The sequence below is a fragment of the Sciurus vulgaris genome, assembly GCF_902686455.1.
Source record: "Sciurus vulgaris genome assembly, chromosome: 9".
NCBI lineage: Eukaryota > Metazoa > Chordata > Mammalia > Rodentia > Sciuridae > Sciurus > Sciurus vulgaris.
The window spans coordinates 73,468,807-73,486,605 of NC_136469.1; the positions used below are offsets into that span (position 1 = coordinate 73,468,807).

The 17,799-nt window shown below is 35.5% G+C and overlaps 2 protein-coding genes across 7 annotated transcripts in view; one reads left to right on the forward strand and one right to left on the reverse strand.

Moving 5' to 3' along the window:
• KLHL8 (kelch like family member 8) overlaps positions 1-17,799 on the forward strand; it is a 73,135-nt gene that overhangs the window by 15,939 nt on the left and 39,397 nt on the right. For 3 of the 6 annotated variants that reach the window (XM_079153278.1, XM_079153282.1, XM_079153283.1), the window contains exons 2-3: positions 6,451-6,599; positions 17,188-17,537. In XM_079153278.1, coding sequence (XP_079009404.1) covers positions 17,328-17,537 — 210 coding nt within the window. In that variant the 5' untranslated portion in view covers positions 6,451-6,599; positions 17,188-17,327. Of the gene's footprint in view, positions 1-6,450; positions 6,600-13,006; positions 13,084-17,187; positions 17,538-17,799 lie in introns of all 6 variants that reach the window. The other 3 variants (XM_079153279.1, XM_079153281.1, XM_079153280.1) reach the window with 2 other exon arrangements.
• Positions 16,312-16,894, reverse strand: LOC306669383 (small ubiquitin-related modifier 2-like). Its single transcript, XM_079153358.1, has one exon. It carries the CDS (start codon positions 16,804-16,806, stop codon positions 16,519-16,521), a length of 288 nt encoding a protein of 95 aa, XP_079009484.1. The 5' UTR covers positions 16,807-16,894; the 3' UTR covers positions 16,312-16,518.

Consider the following 17,799-nt stretch of genomic DNA (forward strand, 5'->3'; position numbering starts at 1 on the left):
ATCATAAATATCATAACCAAGTAACCATTGAATCTATAATCCACTTTGTTCAAATAGTAGATTCTACCTTGATTATTGGCACAAAATATTATCTTTTGTCCTACTTTGATTCAAAATTTAAAATGTTGAGCTGAAGAGCTCATGTTGAGCTCTTATTGGAGAGCTCTTGCCTGGCATGCGCAGGGGCCGTGATTGAAGTCCCCGGCGCCTCAGAGAAGGAAAACAAAATTTTAAATGTCTTCTCTAAACTTTTACAAATAAAGTGGAATTAATGAGTCTATATCCTACTTTTTTGACTTAAAAGTAAAGGAAATCTTAACAGTATTTATCTTAGAAATAAAATGAATCAAATACTGAAATAAATATCTTTGTTAAGATATTTATGTGATTATGATTCAAGGCTATATTTAGAATGTACAATGTTGGTTTAGTTATACTAATTTAGGCATATATTGTTTTGGGTAGTGGTAGAAAAGTAATCTCTAGAATTCATGATTAATCCATTTGTTCACTCCAAAAATCTTTTTAAGTAATTCCATTTGCTATGTGTTTGTTCAACATGTGAGCAATGGCAACTAAGTGGCTTATATAGTGTTATGGTGAAAGTTAGTAGTAAATAGGCAATTTTTAAACTAGCATTTAAAATTTGACCAAAAATTCAATATACCATAATCCATTTTATGGTGAGTACAATAAAGATATGATCAGATTACTATGGGGCACAGAGGAAGTACACCAAATACAGCCAAGTAATAAGGGACATCTTTAAGAATTGAATCTTTAAAAATGAGTAAGAGACTGGGTGCCATGGTGCATGCCTGTAATCCCAGAGGATCTGGAAGCTGAGAAAGGGGAATCTCAAGTTTGAGGGCAGCCTAAGCAACTTAGTGAGACTCTGACTCAAAACTTTGAAAAGCTGGGAATGTATCTCAGTGATAAAGCACCACTAGGTATAATCCCTAATAAACACACACACACGATGTATCTATATACATATTTATCTTACATATATGTAAGAGCTGATAAGGAGAGGGCAGTGGTGAAATGGCATTTCAAAAAGAGAATTGAAATAGCAGAGATATATAAAATAGCATAAGTATGTAAAGAGTTACGTGCAGTCAGGTTTTTCTCTATATAGCATGAGGTGGGGTTTGCCATCTTATTATTTCACAAATTCACACATACCCTCCATCAACTTTTAAATAGAGCTTCAAAATTAATCAGATATTGATATAAAATGCAGTCTTTTATGTTTTCTAAAATCATCTAACTGAATTGTGTAGAGTAGAAACTGAAGTTATTTTAAAGAAGATTGACTCTAATAGCACTATTGCTATTGCTCCTTATAGTAAGTATTGCAGCAGCAACTATATTATAGCACTGAATTTTTTAAGAGGTGCATTAAGTCAATCAAAGTGCCATTTGGAGTTTCTATTTCTGCTTAGTACATTTCTGATTAATGTGTAGTGTTTTTTAAATAGTTATCTTTGCTGCAAGGTGGTTAGTTACAAGGATAGTATAATTTCTACATAATAGTATTATGTATCAGTGTTCAATATTATATGCTCAGTGTTCAAAACACTAGAAAAAACAGGGATAGTAGGAACATTCCTCAACATTGTAAAGGCTGTCCATGCTAAGCCCAAGGCCAATATCATTCAAAATGGAGAAATATTGAACACATTCCCTATAAAAACTGGAACAAGACAGGGATGCCCTTTTTCACCCCTTGTATTCCACATAGTTCTTGAAACTCTAGTCATAGTAATTAGACGAAAGAAATTAAATGGATATGAATTAGGAAAAGAACTCAAACTGTCAATGTTCGCAGATGACATGATTCTATATTTAGAGGATCCAAAAAATTCTACCAGAACACTTCTAGAACTAAAAAATGAATTCAGCAAAGTAGCAGGATATAAAACCAACACTCATAAATCTAATGCATTTCTATTCATAAGTGATGAATCCTATGAAAGAGAAATTAGGAAAACAACCCAATTCATAATAGCCTTAAAAAAATACTTGGGAATCAATCTAACAAAAGAGGTGAAAGACCTCTACAATGAAAACTGCAGAACACTGAAGAAAGAAAGAAAACCTTAGAGGATGGAAAGATCTCCCATGTTCTTGGATAGGCAGAATCAATATTGGCAAAATGGTCATACTACCAAAAGCGCTATACAGATTCAATGCAATTCCAATTAAAATCCCAATGATATACCTCATAGAAATAGAGAAAGCAATCATGAAATTCATTTGGAAAAATAAGAGACCCAGAATAGCCAAAGAAGTCCTTAGCAGGAAGCAGGAGACCTCACTACCAGACTGTCAACTATACTGCAGAGCAGTAGTAACAAAAATGGCATGGTATTGGCACCAAATAGGCAGGTATATCAGTGATACAGAATAGAGGACACAAAGACAAACCCATATAAATACAGTTATGTCATACTACACAAAAGTGCAAAAAACATACAATGGAGAAAAGATAGCCTCTTCAACAAATGGTGCTGGAAAAACTGGAAACCCATAGGCAGCAAAATAAAATTAAATCCCTATCTCTCACTCTGCACAAAACTCAACTCAAAATGGAGCAAGGACCTAGGAATTAGACCAGAGATCCTGCACCAAATAGAAGAAAAAGTAGGCCCAGATCTTCATCATGTCAGCTTAGGCCCACACTTCCTTAACAAGACTCCCAAAGCACAAGAAATATAAGCAAGAATCAACAAATGGGATGGATTCAAACTAAAAAGCTTTTACTCAGCGAAGGAAACAATCAATAACATCGAGAGGCTAGAGTGGGAGAAAATCTTTACCACACACACTTCAGGTAGAGTACTAATCTCCAGAATTTATAAAGAACTCAAAAAACTTAACTTAAAAATATAAATTACCTAAGCAATAAATGAAGTAAGGAACAGAGCAGACATTTCCCAGAAGAAGATGTACAATCGATCAACAGATATATGAAAAAATGTTCAACATCTCTAGTAATTAGAGAAATGCAAATCAAAACTACCCTAAGATTTCATCTCACCCCAATTAGAATGGCAATTATCAAGAAATACAAGCAACAGTAAATGTTGCCATGGATGTGGGGGAAAAGGTTAACTCATACATTGCTGTTGGGTTGTAAATTGGTACAGCCACTCTGGAAAGCAGTACGGAGATTCCTTAGAAAACTAGAAATGGAACCAACTTTTGACCCAGCAATTCCACTCCTTGGCTTATGCCCAAAGGACTTAAAATCAGCATTCTACAGTGATGCAACCACATCAATGTTTATAGCAGCTCAGTTGACAATAGCTACATTGTGGAACCAACCTAGATGCCCTTCAACAGATGAATAGATAAAGGAGCTGTGGTCTGTATACACAATGGAATATTACTCAGTCATATAGAAGAATAAAATTATGGCATTTACAGGTAAATGGATGGAGTTGGAGAATATCATGCTAAGCAAGATAAGCGAATCCCAAAAAACCAAAGGCCAAATATTTTCTCTGATAAGTGGATGCTGATACATAATGTGAGGGGGAGTGTAGGGGGTGGGTAAGGGAAGAATGGAGTTTGCAGAGGGAAAAGAGGGGATGAGAGGGGATGGGAAAGATGGTGGAATGAGACAGACATCATTATCCTGTGTACTTGTATGATTACATGAACAGTGTGACTCTCCATCGTGTACAACTAGAGAAATGAAAAGTTGTATTCCATTTGTGTACAATGAAAAAATAAAATGATACTTGAAATATAAAAAAAAACATGCTAAAGTGTAATATAGATATAAATACAAAGGAAGTTAGAAAAAAGAGACTAAAATAGACTGGTTTAACATCATAATATATATAATTTTGCTGTCAGGCCTGTTTTCTATAATTCATTGTAAATTGTGTTTACATGTAAAAATACATTAGTTTTGTTATAGTCTTTGCACTGAACAATTAAAATCTCTCTGCTTTCGATTGAAGTTCTTTTTCTTCATGACTTTCTCTTTTGTTGATTGAAACTGGTACTTATGGGAACAAAAACAAAAATGGTGGGGGGGTTTTCAGCTTCCTGTTTAATTATAGTAACATTTCAGAGTATGATAGAAATAAACTTATGAACCATCTCTTTTTTTCTGATGGTTTTAATCTCTTAATTTTAGAATCAGAATCTCAGACTATAATGCTCAAATACTTGGTTGACCTAGGGTTTTTTTTTTCTCTTCACTATTAAAAATTAATAATTAATAATTTAATAATTAATTAAAAATTAATTTTTAATAGTGAAGAGAAAAAAAAAAAACCCAGTCCACAAAACTTATGTTAATTCAGTCACTTGTGAACCAGGCTCATTATGGGCAAATACAGAGATGTTAAAACACAAGTCTGCCAGTGGCACACACCAGAGATGTTAAAACACAAGTCTGCCAGTGGCGCACACCTATAATCCCAGCTACTCAGGAGGCTGAAACAGGAGAATGGCACATTTAAGGCCTACCTTAGCAAGACCCCTTTTCAAAAAAAAAAGAAAAAAATGCTGGGGGTGCAGCTTAGTGGTACTGTCTCCCTGGGTTCAATCCACAGTACCTATAGCATATGTATGTTTATATGTATATGTATGTACACGCATGTATATCTATGAATGAACACACACACACACACACACACACACATAGAGAGAAAACAAAACTTTTTTAAGAATTGTAGTCTTCTGGGGTCTGGAAGTGGGGAATGTGTAGCTCAGTGGTATATTTGCAGTTTAGCATACCTGAAACCCTGTGCAATTCCTTGTCCTCTCCCCTCCAGACAAACAAGCAAGCAAACAAACAAACAAAAAATATTGTAAACCAGTTTAAAATATATTAAACAAGTCTAAAACACAAAAGGAAGAAAATTAGACTTAGACTTGTAGAGGTTCACACAAGGGAACACACAACTCCATTGGGAAGGTTAGAGAAGGAATCATAAAAGAAGCATTGTTTAAGCTGGATCTTGACATTATTCCCCCACAAGAAATAGCACCTGCACATATATTTGAGGAAAACTGAATAATGAAGTCTGTGATATATTAGAAAAAGAATGGGTTTAGTCAGCTGGATTGAGTTTCTAGCTCCTACCATTTTCTAAATATATGACTTAAGTCACAGATGTTTAGGTCATCTATAATGTTATGATGCTTAAATGAGAGTATGTGTAAGATTTCTGGCAATGTGACACATAGTGGTTTAATAAGCAACATTAGCCAGACACGATGACACACACCTGTATTCCCAGCTACTCAGAAAGCTGAGGCAGAAAGATGGAATGTATAAGGCCAACCTGGGCAACTTTGTGAGATCCTGTATCAAAAAAAAAATTTTTTTTTTAAATGAGTGAATGTAGCTCAGTGGGTGCTTGCCTAGCATGTGCAAGGATCTGGGTCTGATTCCCAGCACTGCAACAAACAAACAAAACAGTAGTCCTTCATCTACTTTCCTCTTCCCCCTACTTATATTAAAAATTAATGGAAGAAAAGACTAGAAATAGACTAGAGCCAGAGCAAGGAGGGCCTTGAATGTTAAGATAAACTATTTGAACCATATACATTAAACTTGTATGGAACTGACAGAGCTAAACAAATCTAGCAGCATTGCCCTTGATAGATGTTTACAGATGGAAAAGAGGGATGTGGTGATACATAATCCAGATAAGATATGATATGGATCAGAACTATAGTAAAATAAGAGAAAGTAGAGATCAGAGAGGTAGGAAAAAAGAGATGAATAGGTTTTTCTAAGCAGAACCCAGAAGAATTGAAACTGACGCATGGTGGAAGTTGAGAGGAGTTAAACGTGGCTTGAGTTTTGAATTAGGGTAACTGATAAAATGGTAATACCACTTGAAAAAGTAAGGGAAACAGAAAGAATAGCTAGTTTTAGAGGGGAGAAGATAGGGACCTTTTCTTAAAGAAAAAAAAACAATATATATCTTTTGTTCTGTAATTGTTTCACTTGTGCAATACTCTAAACTGTAGTGTCATGATTAATAGCACATACCCTTGAGCCTGCTACCTAGGTTTGAGGCCACTCTTTTTCACTGTGCCTCAGTTTCCTCACCTATAAAAAGAACAAAATAGAAGTGGCTGCCTCATAGAGTTGAGTGAAGAATAAATAATTTAATATCCATAAAGCGCTTAAAACAGATAGTGTTTTCCATCATCATTGTGGTGATGGTGGTGATGATGATGATGCTGTCTGACTTTATATCTTATTTGTGAGCTGATTTATTCCTTAGCCGATAGAGTAACTTATGATATATTGTCTTGTGTTCTTTGAATTTTCTAATGAATATATTAGAATAATTTTTTTAAAATTTCCTTTGTATTTTTAAAAATTTTGGTGATCCTGAGGCTTGAACCCTGATAAGGGGCTTTACCACTGAGCTATATCTCTATTCCTTCTTATTTTTTGTTTTGAAACAGGGTGTCACTAAGTGCCTGGACTTGCCTTGAACTTGCCAGCCTCCAGCTTCAGCCTCCAGTTTCAGCCACCAGAATAACTGGGATTAAAGGCATGTGCCACTGTGCTCAACTGTTTTTTATTTTATCATAGAGTGAAATTGACATTTTTGGTATGTAGTTCTTTGAATTTTAATAGTTATATAAATGTGTCTATTTGCTACCAAAATGGAATACCAAAGAGTTCATTAATCCTCAGAACTTTGTTGTGCTTTTTATATTTACACCTTTCCCTGTCCCTAATTTTTGGCAACTACTGATCTGTTTTCTAGCACTATGATTTTATCTTTTTGAGAATGTCATATAAATGAAATTATAAAGTGTGTGACCTTTTGAGACCATCTTCTTTCACTCATTATAATGTCCTTGAGATTCATCAAATTATATGTACCAAGTTCATTCCTTTTTATTATGGAGCAGTATTCCATTGTGTTTGTGTGCTGTAGTTGGTCTATCCACTCACTTGTTGAAGGTCATTTGGGTTATGTTTTTGTCAGTTTTTTCGCTGCTGCGACTAAAAGGCCCAACAAGAATAACTGTAGGAGGAAAAGTTTATTTGGGGGCTCATGGTTTCAGAAGTCTCAATCCATAGACAGCCAGCTCCATTCCTCAGGGCTCAAGGTGAAGCTGAGAATCATGGCAGAAGAGTGTGACTGAGAGAAGCAGCTCACATGATGATCAGACAGCAGAGAGAGAGAGAGAGAGAGAGAGAGAGAAAGAGAGAGAGAGAGAGAGAGAGACACTGACTCCACTCAAAGTACAAATGTCACCCAAAGCCAAGTCCTCAATGCCTCACCTCCTCTAGCCACACCCTGACTGCCTTTAGTTGCCACTCAGTTAATCCCATCAGGTGATTAATTCACTGATTGGGTTAAGGCTCTCATAACCAAATCATTTCTCCTCTGAATCTTCTTGCATTGTCTCACACATGAGCTTCTGGGGGACACCTCACATCCAGATCATAACATTCTGCCCATGGCCCCCCAAAACTCACAGCCATATACAATGCAAAATACACTTTGTCCATTTTCAAGAGTCCCCATAGTCTCAACAGTTACAAGATTGCCCAAAGGTTTAAATCCAAAGTCTCCTCTGAGACTCAGGGAAAACTTGCATTGTGAACACCTATAAAAATCAAAAGCAATTTACAAGTATCCCGTATATAAAGGTACAGAACATAAGAACAGGGGCATAGAAAGAAGGCATGGGACCAATGTAAGACTGACATCCAGCTGGGCAAATAGTCCTCCAGCATCTGGGGCACAAGGCAGCATGATATTCTGTCCAGAGGGCTTGTGTAGATCCACCTCTATGGCCTTGTTGGTTGCAGCCCAAGTGACCTTTCTGTTAGCTTGCCCTGCTCAGTTCCTGCAGCTCTCATAGGATGATGTCCCACGTTACTGACATTTCTAGATCTCAGGCGTTTCCACTGCAGCTTCGGCTTCCTCCCCAAATCTCCATGTATCACCTTCTAAGGGGCTGCTTACAGAGACTCTGACCCTGCTACACTCTGCCTAGCTTCCCAGGCCTTCCTTTGAAATCTTGAGGGAAGCCTCTCTGACTACTAATTTCAGCAATCTTGCAGAACCAGCACTACATGGTTGACACCAAGGTATGCCACCATCTTAAGAAGTAGCCAAACTTCTAGGGACCCTGGCTGCAGCAGCCTCTGAGTGTCTGAGTGGCTGAGCACCCTGAAAACACTTCCTGGGTCCCCTTATGCAAGGATTCCCCACTGGTCTCTTCTGAAGAGAATTTTCACTTTTAGTCCCTTGAGCCTAAGATGGGTATGGTTTTGCCAGCTCCTGAGATGCCTTCAAACTATCTTTCTTATTGTCTCTGTGCAAAGTCTTTAGCACTTCTGTAGGGGTGGTAATCTCTTTAGCAATTGCAACTTCCTTAGCCCCAGTTTTATTCCCACCTTTCATGTCCAAGTTTTGCAAATCTTTCTGCTCTGCTTTCTGCTCCTGAATATCACATAGCAAACTTGGCTAAAAGCCACCAGCAATATCAGTACCACTGCCTGAATGCTGTGCTGCCTACATACTTCCTCCATCAGATTAAAAAGTCCATCACTCTTAAAATTAGCTTCATAGAAAGTATTAGAACAAGGGCAAAATGCAGACAACTTTTTAGCCAGAACATAACACAAATGGCCTTTAGTCCAGTTACCATTAGTGTCCTTCTTTTCCTCTAAACCCTCTTGAGCCCTGTCTTCACTATCTGAGGTCCTATTGGCACTCTGATCTTCCGAGCTCCCACCAGAATTGGCCATTAAGCTCCGCTTATAATGATCTAAAGCATTTTTAGCTTGCATTGCTAAATACCTCAAAATTCCTCCAACCAATTCCAAAAAACTCCAAAAGCTTCTTAACCACATGGTCAGGTTAGTCACAGCAGTGACCCCACTCCTGTTAACAATTTCTGTTTTAGTCAGTTTTTTTCTCTGCTGCGACTAAAAGACCCAAAAGAACAACTGTAGGAGGAAAAATTGATTTGGGGGCTCAGGGTTTCAAAAGTCTTAGTCCATAGACAGCTGGCTCCATTCCTCAGGGCTAAGGCTTAAACATCATGATGGAAGAATATGGCTGAGAAGCAGTTCACATGATGATCAAGCAGCAGAGAGGTACAAGTATATACCCCAAAGCCACACCCCCCAGTGCCCCACCTCCTCCCTCCACACCTACCTGCCTTCAGTTACCACTCAGTCCCATCAGGTAATTAATTCACTAATTGGGTTAAGGCTCTCATAACCCAATCACTTCTCCTCTGAACCTTCTTGCATTGTGTCACACATGAGCTTTTGGGGGATACCTCACATGCAAATCATAACAGGTTATGTGCAGGTTTTAGCAGTGTTAAGTAGAGCTATAATAAATTTTTATGTACAAATTTTTGTGGAATCCTAAGTTTTCATTTAAAAGTAAATTACCGAGTCTGATTTTGGGTTATAATATGTGTTTAACTCTTTAGGAAATAATAAATTATAAATTATTTCTTTTTTGAGTACTAGTACTATTTTGTATTTTGCATTCCCACCAGCAGTATATAAAAATTTCAGGGATTTCAAATTTTCACTAACACTCGATATTGTTAATATTTTTTATTTTAGCCATTCTGATAGTTGTATAGTGGTAGTTCATGATTTTAATTTTCATTTCCCTGGTAGCAGTAATGTTGAATATCTTTTTGTATGCTTATTTGCCATCCTCACTGATGATACCTTAAGTCTTTGCTATATATATATATATATGTATATTTTGGAGTGTTATGGGAGGAGATTGAACCCAGGCTTTGTGCATGCTAGACAAGTACTTTACCTCTGAACTGCATTCCAGCATGTACCATTTTGCTCATATTTTAATTGGATTGTTCATTTTCTTACATTTAAATTAGAAAGTTCTTTATATATTTGGAATACATATTTTTTTATCATATATGTATTTTGCAAACATTTACTCCTGGTCTGGAGCCTTTCTTAATGTGAAAAATTTTGATTTTTTTTTTTTCTTTTTCATTTTTGTTTTGTGCTAGAAGTAGTCTTGATGAATCCAGGGCTTCACAGCACTTCACAGGCAAATTCTGTATCAATGAGCTATACCCCTAACCCAGCGTTTTAAATTTTGATGGAGTTCATTTGAACATTTTTTAAAAAATGGATCTTATAACTCTTTTTTCTAAGAACTAGAACTTGGGACTACCAAGCCATAAAGTTTTCTCCTGTTTTCTTCTAAAAATTGATAATTTTATATATAATTTTATTTACATTACATATAAATATGTCATATATATACATATGACATGGGAAAAAAAAGTATTTTTTGTGATACTAGAGATTGAACTCAGGGCCTTGCACATGCTAGGAAAGCACTCTACCACTGAGATACACCCCCCAACACAAAAATATATGTACTATATAAAATAGATCAAACTACATAAAACTGTAAGTATATAGTATATATATTCATTGTATACATGTATATATAGCAGATAATCTCTGATCCATTTTTTAGTTAATTTTTATATTAGATATGAGCCTTAGGTCAAAATTCTTTTTTTTTAAATGGATGTTCAGTTGTTCTCATATCATTTATTGAAAGAATTCTTTACCCCATTGAATTGCTTTGGACTTTGTCAAAAATCAGTTGACCATATTTTTTAGGTCTATTTCAGAACTCCCCCTTCTGGGTAATTGATGTCTCTCTACTTACCATTACCATCTTGTTTCTTTTTAAAATAAGCTTTTTATTTTAAAATAGTTTGCTTCCCCATGCTAGGAAAGTGTTCTACAACTAAGCTACGCCCCCCAGCCCATATTTCAGAACAGTTTTAGAATTCCAGAAAAATTGTAAAGATAGCACAAAAAATTGCCATACACCCCCCACCAACTGCTTTCTCCTAGTATTAACATCTTACATTAATATGGTATATTTATTCCAATTAATAAGCTAATACTGATGCATTTTTATTAACTAAAGGCCACATTTTACTTTGTTCTAGGATCCTGTTCAAGACACCACATTACATTTAGTTGTCATTTCTCTTTGGACTCCTCTTGACTCTCACAGTAATCAGATTTTCCCTTGTGTTTCATCAACTTGTGAGCTATTTTGAAGAGTGCCTTTTAATTGGGATTTGTCTGATGTTTTTCTCAAGATTAGATTGCAGTTAGGGACTTTGTAGAGGTCCTTACAGAGATAAAATGCCATTCTCATCATATTATATTAAATTAAGGCTACATATTGTCAGCGTTGACTACTAATGTTGATGCTAATCTTAATCACTTGTTGGAGGTAGTACTTGTCAAGTTTCTCCACTGTAAAGTTAGTCTTTTTTTGTCCCTTTCATACTGTACTCTTCAGAAGGATGTCACAGTATGCAACCGCATCTCAAGTGTGAAGTATCTACATAATTTACTTGGAATCCTGTTCTTCCTCCCTGTGGTGGTGGGGATTAAACCCAGGTCCTCATGCATGTCAGGCCATTGTTCTACCACTGAGGTACACTTGAGATTCTTTTTCATGGGAAATTTGTTTGTTCTTTCCTACTTATTTACTCATTTCATTATATCATTATGGCATGGACAAAATGATATTTCTCTTATACTTTGGTTTATAACCTAATATTCCTATATTTATGTTGCTGAAGGCATGTATGTTGTGATTCCTCACACCTTATTCTGTTTTAAAATTGTTTTATTTATTTTTGTACTAGGGAATTGAACCAGGGCTACTTAACCCCTGAGCCATGTCCACAGCCTTTTTTATATTTTCTTTTGAGACTTAGAGCCTCACGAAGTTGCTGAGGCTCACTTTGAACTCATGATCCTCTTGCCTCAGCCTCTCAAGTCGCTGGGATACAGCCATGTACCACACCCAGCTTAAAATTGTTTTCTGTATTTTGATTACTTTCCATTATAAATTTTAGACTTAGCTTGTCTATATCTATCAAAAAAAAGTTTTTGTGATTTTGATTAGAATTTTTAAAATCAGAACATCAATTTTCAGAAGATCAGCATTTATTATGTTGTCTTCCAGGCTATGAACCTGTAGCTCTCCATTTACTTAGTTTTCTCTGGTTTGTTTTAACAATACTTTTCAGCATACAGATTCTCTACGTGTCTTGTTAGATTTATACCTGAGTATTTCATTTTCTTCAACCACTGGAAATGGTGAATTTTTAAAATTTCAATTTTCAATTATGCAATATTATTATTTAGAAATATAAGTTTTGTATGTTTACCTTGTATTATGTGACCTTTCTAAATTTATTAGTTCTTAAGTGTTCTTTGGGAATGTTTTGCATAGATAATCATGTCTACAAAAATGTACAGTTTTATTTCTTTTCAATGTGTGTCTTTTTTTTTTTCTTTTTTTGCTTTGTTGACTGGAGAGATCTTACACTCCTTATGTTTTTTTCTTCTTCAATATGTTATCAGTATGTTGTTATAGTGGTTTAGTTGTGGTTTTTATGGGTTTAATATTTCTTTATTTCATTGTAGTTTTGATTTTCATTTCCCTGATGGCTAGGGATATTGAACATTTTTTATTTGTTGTCCATCTGTATTCTTCAGAGAAGTGTCTGCTCAGGTCATTTCCTATTTTTAATTTTATCATTTGGGTTTTTGTTGTTAAGCATTTTTTTAGTTCCTTATATATTATGGATACTAATATTAACCCTCTCTGAGATGAATAGTTACCAAACATCTTCACCCATTTTATAGGTTTTCTCTTCACATTTTCTTTGCTGAGCAGAAACTTTATAGTTTTATATACTCCCAATTGTTAATTTCAATTTCTGCTCTTGTTTCCTGGACTTTTTGTGGTTTTACCCAGAAAACCATTGCCTGAACCATTGCCTCGAAGTGTTTCTACTAGACTTCAGAGTTCGAGGTCTCATAGTTGTCTTTGAATTGACTTTTTTTTTTTTGGTAGTCCTGGGAATTGAATCCATTGGTGCTGTACCATTGAGCTATATCCTCAACCCTTCATTATTATTATTATTTATTATTTTGAGATAGGGTCTTACTTAGTGGCCCAGGCATGCCTTGAACTTGTACTCCTCTTGCCTCAGCATCCTGAGTAGCTGGGAACACAGGTGTGTACCATCTTGCCCAACTTGAGTTCATTTTTGTACAAGGTGAGAGATAGGGGTCACGTTTTCATCTTCTGCATGTGGATAACCATTATTGAAGAGGCTGTCCTTTCTCCAGTGGATGTTTTTGTCACCTTTGTCAAGAATCAGTTGGCTATAGGTGTGTGTGTGTGTGTGTGTGTGTGTGGTTGTGTATGTATGTGTGTATGTTTGGTTTTGTTTTTTGGAATCTGTTCTGTTGGTCTCTGTGTCTGATTTTATGCCAATGTACTGTTTGGGTTATTATGGTTCTGTAGTATACCTTCTAATCAGGTATTGTGATTCCTTCAGCTTTGTTATTTTTGCTCGATTATTTTGACTATTTAGGGCTGTTTTGCTTCCATATGAATTTTAGCATTGATTTTTCTAGTTCTGTAAAGAATGCCATTGGTATTTTGATAGGCATTGCATAGAATATTAACAATATTAATTCTTCCAGTCCATGAACATAGAAGGTCTTTCCATCTTTTTGTATCTTTTGTTGCATTAGTGCTTTGTGATTTTCATTGTAGGGTCCTTTTACTTCCTTGGTCAAGTTTATTCGTGTGTGTGTGTGTGTGTGTGTGTGTATCTCTATACACAGGCATGTGTATATGTATATATAATATTTTATATGTAATAATTTATATATATAATTTATAAAGTAAAATAATTTATATATAAATATATACATACTATATATGCATGTATCCATATGAGTGTATACATATACACATAGCTATTATAAGTGTGATTTCTTTCATGATTTCTTTCTTAGCAAATTCATTTTAAAAAGCTACTGATTTTTTTTTGTTCTTTGCTGGGGATTTAAACCCAGGGCCTTGCACATGCTAGGCAAGCACTCCACCACTGAGCTGCATCCCCAGTCAAACCTACAAGATTTTTTATGTTGTTTTTGTATCCTGAACTCATTTGTTAATTCTAATAATCTTCTGGTGGAGTCTTCAGATTTTTCTGTATATGGAATCATATCATGTGAAAATAGGGATAGTTTGACTTCCTCCCTTACTAATGGAATATCTTTTGTTTTTTTATTTTGCCTGAGTTGCCTAAAACTTCTAGTACTATATGGAATAATAGTGGTGAGAGAGTGGACACACTTGTTCTCATCCTAACCTTAGAGGAAATGCTTTCAATTTTTCCCCATAAAGTATGATGTTGACTGTGGGTTTATCATATATAGCTGCCTTTTGTGTGTCTATGTGTGTGTGAGTTAGAGAGAGAGAGAGAGAGAGAGAGAGAGAGAGAGAGAGAGAGAGAGAATGGGGATTTAACACAGGACCTCATAGATGCTTGTCAAACACTCTACCACTGATTTACATTCCTAGCCCACTGGACAATCCTTCCATACTTAATATTGTTCAGGAGTTTTAGCATGAAGGTATGTTGAATTTTATCAAATGCTTTTTTGGCTTCTATAAAGGTGATCATCTGGTTTTTATTCTTCATTCTGTTGAAGTGATGTTTTATGTTTATTTACTTGCATGTGTTGAACCATCCTTGCATCCCTGAAATTATGGTTTGAATCTAGAATGTCTCTCAAAGGATCATATATTGAAGGCTTGGCTCCCAGCTGGGGATGATTTTGGGAAGTGATAGAAACTTTAGTAGATGGAGCCTCATTGGAAGAAGTAGATCATTGAGTGTATGCCTTCAAAGGGTGTATTTTGTCCCTGGATCCTTTCTCTCTCTTTGCTTCCTGCTAGCATGAAATGAACAGCCTTCTCTGCCACATACTTCTACCATGATATTCTTTGTCTCGGGTCCAAGGCAAGGAGCCAGTCAAACTCAGACTGAAACCTTTGAAACTGAGCCAAAATAAACTTTTCTCCTCTTAAGTTGATTTTCTTAGGTGTTTTGTCAAAGTGGTGGAAAGCTGACTAAATATCTAGAATAACACAAACTTGGTCCTGGTGAATGGTATTTTTGATATGTTGTTAAATTCTATTTGCTGGTATTTTGTTGACAGTTTTTCATCTGTGTTCCTTAGAAATATTGTTCTGTAGTTTTTTTCATTTGTTTTTTGTGTTTTGGTTATTTCCTTGTCTGATTTTGGTAATGGGGTAATATTGGCCCTTAAATAATGACTTTGGAAGTGTATTCTCTCTTTGAATTCTATGGAATAGTTTGAGAAAAATTAGCATTAGTTTTTCTTTATTGGCTTTGGTAAAATTCATAAGCAAAGCCATCTGGTTCTTTTGTTTGTTGGTGGAATTTTTTGTGTGTCTGATGCTGGGGCTTGAACCCAGTGTTTCACATACACATGAATGTCAGGCAAGCCAGCATTCTACCACTGAGCTACATTCCTAGTCCCCAGACCTGACAGTGTTTGTTTTGTCACACAGCTCATAAGTGGTTGAGTAATTGCTTTAACTTAAAATTCTTTGTTCCTGGCACCAAAGTAGAGTTATGACATAATACTGTTGATCTTGTGAATATTAATTAGACAGCATTGATGACAAGGTAAGTTTGATTTTACATGTGAATACTAATTTTATGTAGAAATAAAACAAGGTCTTTATATTATAATGCAGCAATTTTTAACACCCGGCCATTCAGTATCACTAATCTTCAAAATGTTCCTGTAAGTGGTATTTCTATTTCACAGAAAAAATAACTGAGGTTTAAGCAGGTTTTCAGTTACCCAGGGTCATACAGTTGGTAACTTGTAAAACCATGGTCTGACCTCAGAATCTATAGAATGAACCTAACTGAATCAAAACAGCCATCTGGTTTTTTTCCTTGTATCCCTGAGTAATTTTTTTTTTTTCATTTTAAACAAGAAGTTTATTTAAATAACAAGACGCTTGACTTGAAGGGAAAACTATCTAAGAATCTTTTTTTAAGAGTAATTTACCCCTACTTAAAGACAGATTGCCCTACATGTAACAGCTACGTACAAAAAAGTTATAAAATTGTCCTTGGTTTTACAATGATAAATGAAAAACATTAAAATTCTCCAATCGAACAAGGTATGCAAGGATTTTTATGTTGTTTAGGCTTTGGTTTTTTTTTTTTTTTTTTTTTTGTTAAAACAGTGAGAGCATAACTTACTGGAATATACTTACTGGAATATAAAGATAAGAGCTGAATGAGCATGCCACTAATGGAGAAAGGGGAGAATTTCACAGAACCAGTATTTTTCCCCATCCCATCTCCATTTGATGTCAATCAAAACATATCATTGGCCGTTTAGTTAAAAAAAAATGCAATATGCTTGTGCACATACACCGGTTACTTTATGTACAATAAAGGAATGGGGAAGGGGAAAATGAAAGAATAGAGAAAACTATACTGTAGTAGTCAGGATGTGGTGGAACCAAATTGCAGTTTTCTAATTAAGAATGTATTCTTGGTCTGTAGGAACAGAGTTCTGAAATAAAGTAGCAGGTTCCCTTTTTAGTAGACACCTCCTGTCTGCTGCTGGAACACATCAATTGTATCTTCATCCTCCATTTCCAACTGTGCAGGTGTGTCTGTTTCATTAATTGGCTGCCCATCAAATCGGAATCTGATCTGCCTCATCGACAAACCCTGTCGTTCACAATAGGCTTTCATTAGTTTACTAAGTGGTGTATGCCTCTTAATCTTAAACTGCACCACAGAACCATCCTGCCCCTCCACCTTCAAGTTAATATGATCGTTGTTCTCAGTCTTGACTCCTTCCTTGGGCTTTTCGTCGGCCATGGCGAGCGCTGGAGTCTCCTCAGCTGCCGCTTCACAAAAGAGGTACCAGGTCCGCACCAAAAGAGCACACAAGCAGCTCCAGGAGCGGCAGAAGCCCTGAGTAATTTCTTAACTTAAAATTTTTATTTCATGGCCTCTGAGTTTGAAGATGATGCTTTCCACACCTCAAAGTCATGTGCTTTTTAATTTTCTTATTAAATTTTGTTTTGTTTTGTTTTTTTTGTGTACCAAGATCTCATGCCACTTAGCATAAAAGCTTCAAGGTTACTGTTTTAATAATGATTGATATGGTTATTTTATATATAGTTACTAATTTGAGGTTTTTTCCTTTTGGTTTGTCTTCATTTTGTTGTTTTTTTTTTTTTTTTTTTTCAATTTCAGCAAACCATACAATGGCAATTGAGTAAATTTTGGAAAATGTTTGAAATTTAGTGGCTGCATCTACTGTATATCTTACCTTTAAAAAAAAAAAAGATAAATGGGATGCTTGAGAATAGTATATTAAAAGAAGAGTATTGCAAATGGCTTCAGAATCTATGAATGGGAAACAAGTTAAGAATCACTTCACTAAGGGGAAAAGGCAGCAGCACCAGCAAATAAAGAATAGATCTTCAGTTAATGATTGTGATGAAGACTCCTTTATCTTTGAAGCAAATGAAGCTTGGAAAGATTTTCATGGTTCTCTTCTTCGATTTTATGAAAATGGAGAACTCTGTGATGTCACACTAAAGGTGAGACTGCCTTTGTTCCTTCTTATCTCAGTCTCTTCATTGCATTGTGGAAAATGAGGGTTTTTATAATTGTACAAGGCAAACTTTTGGTTCTACACTTATATGTTATGATTGGAATGATTTTAATCTCAGTCATTTTTTTAATTGCAATATAAAGGCTATAAGGGAGGGTAAAGAAAAAAGCGTAAGATGAAATGATTATTTTAATTTGGCATTTATATTCATTAATTCTTAGTTAATTTACTTGCTGAAAGTTCTGGAA